The sequence below is a fragment of the Psammomys obesus genome, unplaced genomic scaffold (assembly GCF_907164565.1).
Source record: "Psammomys obesus unplaced genomic scaffold, mPsaObe1.curated_primary_1811, whole genome shotgun sequence".
NCBI lineage: Eukaryota > Metazoa > Chordata > Mammalia > Rodentia > Muridae > Psammomys > Psammomys obesus.
Window position 1 is genome coordinate 2,119,386 of NW_026591643.1, and position 3,982 is coordinate 2,123,367.

Consider the following 3,982-nt stretch of genomic DNA (forward strand, 5'->3'; position numbering starts at 1 on the left):
ATTTTGACTGGTGGTCATAGTGGCTCACGCCCTTAAATCCCAGCAGAAAGAAGGCAGAGGCAGGCAGATCTCTGTGAGTTGAGGCCAGCCTGGTCTACAGAGTTAGTAGCAGGACAGTCAAGGCTACACAGAGAAATCCTGTCATGAAAAACAAAAAAAGAGACTTTGATTTCTTCTTTTCTATTTGTAGCCCCTTCTTTACCTCCTTCAGTTGTCTTAATTTAGCTAGGACTTCAAGTACTATATTGAAAAGGCATGGAGAGAGTAGCCAACTTTGTCTTGTTTAAAATTTTAGTGAAATTGCTTTGAGTTTATCTTCATTGGGCTTGCTTTATTATGTTCAAGTATGTTCCTTTTATCCCTCGGGACTTTTATTATAAAGGGGTGTTAGATTTTTTTCAAAAGCCTTTTCTGCATCTAATGAGATGATCATGTGGTTTTGTCTTTCGGCTTGTTTATATGGTAGATCACATTTTTCTAGTTGTGTGTGTTGAGTCATGTGTCACTAGGATGAAGCCTCTTTGATCCTGGTGGATGATCTTTTTCATGTAGTATTTGGTTAGCAAATATTTTATTTCATTTACATTTCTAAGAAATATTGGTCTGTAATACTCTTTTGCTTAGGTTTTTATGTAGTTTAGGTATCAGGGTAACTATGGCCTCATAAAACAAATTGGGAAATTTTCCTATAATTTGAGGAGCATCTGGTTAATTCTTGTAATTCTGGTAGAAAATTCTTTGCTAAAACCATCTTGACCTGGGATTTTTTTTTTTGGGGGGGGGGGGAGGTTGTTTGGGAGGCTAGTAATGACAGCTTCTATTTCACTGGGAGCTATTCATTCGTTTAAATTGCTTATCTGATCTTGATTTAACTTTGGTTGGTGTTATATATTGAGAAAATTATCCATTTCTTTAAGATTTTTCCAATTTATTGGAAAATTTTAAAAGTATGTCCTTATGATTCTTTACATTTCCTAGGTTTCTGTTTTTATGTCCCATTTTTCATATCTAATTTTGTTAATTTGGAACTTCGCTGTTTGCCTTTTAATTATTTCAGCTAAGGGTTTATCAAACTTACTAATTTTCTCAAAGAAACAACTTGTTCCAATGATTCTTTGTATTTTTATTTTTGTTGTTGTTTTGATTTAAGCCCTGAGCTTGATTATTTCTTCCCATATACTATTTTGGGTGTTATTTTTTCTTTTCTTTTCTTTTTTTTTTTTTTTCAAAATGAAACACTTTGTTTCAGCAAATCAGTCCAGAATGTCTGAAAAAGCACATTATCAGTTGGTTAGGGCAATAAGAGCCTCCACCACATTGCCCATGTGTTCCCGCAAGCTCCTTTCTGCAGCTGCTCGAGAGATCTCCATCTCTGTCATTATCAACTCCAGATCTTCCTTCTTGATAGTGACCTTCGCCAGTTCCTTCTCCCGCTCCTGTTTGGCCTTTTGTTCCCTGGACCTTCTGTCTCCAATGACTGACATAGCCGTCTCCAGATTCGAACTCTGGATCTCCTTCTCCTCCGCATAGTCAGTGACCCGCTCCAGGTCAGCAGCACCACTGTCATGCCTCCGTGGCTTCTCGGGAGGCCGCTCCGGGCCGCTGGTCTCGGTCTCTAACTCCAGCTCCACATCACCCTCGGTCGCCATTTCGATCTCACCGCGCCGCCGCATAGCGTTATTTTTTCTTTTTGCTCTAGATATACTGTTAAGTTACTAGTATGAGATCTTCCTTTTTTTTTTTTTTTTGGCACTTAGTGCTATAATTTTGCCTCTTTGAACAGCCTCACTGTGTCCCATAAGTTTGAGTATGTTGTGCTTTGATTTTCATTCAATTGTAGAATATTTTCAATTTCTTTCATAATTTTTCTCTTGCCCCGTTTTTCATGTATTAGTGAGTTGTTAAGTTCCCATGAGTTTGTGGACCTTCTGTTATTTCTGTTGTTGATATCCAGGTTTAACCTATCAGTGGCCAGATAGGATACAGGGAGTTATTTCAGTTTTCTTGTGCCTGTTGGAGACTTCTTTTGTGTCTGTGTTTGTAGTCAGTTTTGGAGAAAGTTCTGAGCTACTTGAGAGTAAGGCATATTTTTTTTTTCTTACCTCTGGGTGAAATACCTGATAGAAACAACCTTATGGGTAGAATTTATTTTGACCTACAGTTTCAGGGAGTTCAGCCCATGGTTGGCTCTATGTGTTTGGATACAACACCACGGTGGTGGGAGTGGGAGGAGAAGAGCTGCTCATCTCATGTAAACAAAAGGGCTGTGGATGCAATGCCCACTGGCACCCCCACCTCCCCCAGTAACCTCCCCCTCATCTTCTCCAACTTCCAAAACAGTGCCTCCATCTGGGAACCAAGAGTACAACACATGAGCCTGTGGGGTCATTTCATATCTAAGTCATAATTGTAACCATGGTTTTCCCCATTTCTCCTCTCTTACCTCCTGCTAACACCAGCTCCTCAGCATCTCTCTCTGTATGTACCTTAAGCCTTCCACTTTTTAAAATAACTTTAGCCTTTTGTAATTACAGTAGTTTTTCTCTGTGAGTCCTTCCAACATAAAAGCTTTGGATCCAACTACCTACCTACTAACTTCTCTTTATCCCACATTAGAACACTCTGTCTGCCTGCCTGCCTGCCTGTCTGTCTCTCTTGAGACAAGGACTCACTAGATATCCCTGGCTCTCCTAGCACTCAAAATGTAGATTTGGCTGGCCTCAAAGGCCTGTACCACCACACCTGGCCCACATAAGAACTGTGGATAACTACAACTGTCTGTCTCTGTGATTTTTTAAAGACAAGCCCCTCCCATCTCTCCCTTCCTCCCTCCCTCCCCTCTTTCCCTCCTCCGCTCAGTCCTTCCCTTCCTCCTTCCCCCCCTCCCTTCCTCCTTCCCTCTCTCTCTCTCCCTCCCTTCCTTCTTCCCTCCCTCTCTTCCTCATTTCCTTGCTCCATCCCTCTCAGACAGAGCAGACAAATGAACTGAGGAGGAGAGGCTGCATCACTGTACAGAATGCAATCATCAAGGGCAGCTTGCTTGACAAGGACAGAGGCTGTGCCTACAGAAGTTTTGCTAGAAAGGAACAGCAATTGTGACAGTCACTGAACTTGTGCTGTAGCTGCAATTCATTTATATTCCTGTTTCTTTGCCTAAGTATGAATCTTTAGAAGGCCAGGGCCAGCTCTTAGATTTTTGATAGCACTGCAAACTGCTTGGCACTTAGTAAGTTAAATTTTACTGAATGAATAAATGAATGAATTGATGAGTGACTCTTGATTCCCAAACTGGACTAGTTTCCTTGATAGACCCTTGAAATCGACAAATTATAGAACTTCCTTGTATTGTTTTTGTTTTGTTTTGAGACAGGGTCTCTCTGTGTAACTCTGGCTGTCCTGGACTTGCTCTGTAGACCAGGCTGGCCTTATACTCAGAGATCTGCTCCCTCTGCTTCCTGAATGCTGGGACTACAGGCGTGTGTTACCATCATGCAGCCCTTGGGTGTTGCTTTAAGAAATGTTTTGAACTAGGTCAAAGTGAACCTGAGCACAGTCCTGGTGCTTGGGATGCTGAAGTAGGAGGATCATGGTGAACTTGATGCCAGCCGGGGTTGAGAGTAAGACTCTGTCTCAGAAAATAAAATACAGGGGCCACAGAATGACTCAGTAAGCAAAGTGCTTACTCTGCGTCATTCCTGAACCCACGTGAGGGTGGCAGGAGATGACCGGCCCCACAGCATTATCCCCTGACCTCCACATGCCCATGGTGGCGTACTCACACCCAGAACACACTAAACAGTAAATAACTCCCGAAAAAGGAGAGGAAGGGAGAAGAAAAGATTGTCCAAAGGAGAATAAAGAACGCTAGCCAGGTGCTGAGGTGTGCTGTGTGCTGTGCTGTGTACTGTGCTGTGTGCTGAGCTGTGTGCTGTGTGCTGTGTACTGTGCTGTGTGCTGAGCTGTGTGCTGAGCTGTGCTGTGT

At 42.4% G+C, this 3,982-nt stretch overlaps 1 protein-coding gene across 1 annotated transcript; it reads right to left on the minus strand.

The window, feature by feature from the left end:
- Window positions 1-1,230: 1,230 nt before the first annotated feature.
- Window positions 1,231-1,673, minus strand: LOC129680139 (huntingtin-interacting protein K-like). Its single transcript, XM_055611707.1, has one exon. The coding sequence runs from the start codon at window positions 1,671-1,673 to the stop codon at window positions 1,284-1,286; it is 390 nt and encodes a 129-aa protein (XP_055467682.1). The 3' UTR covers window positions 1,231-1,283.
- Window positions 1,674-3,982: the final 2,309 nt, after the last annotated feature.

Excerpts from the sequence above, each read along its gene's own strand:
- LOC129680139 (XM_055611707.1), bottom strand. The coding sequence starts at position 1,673 with ATGCGGCGGCGCGGTGAGATCGAAATGGCGACCGAGGGTGATGTGGAG.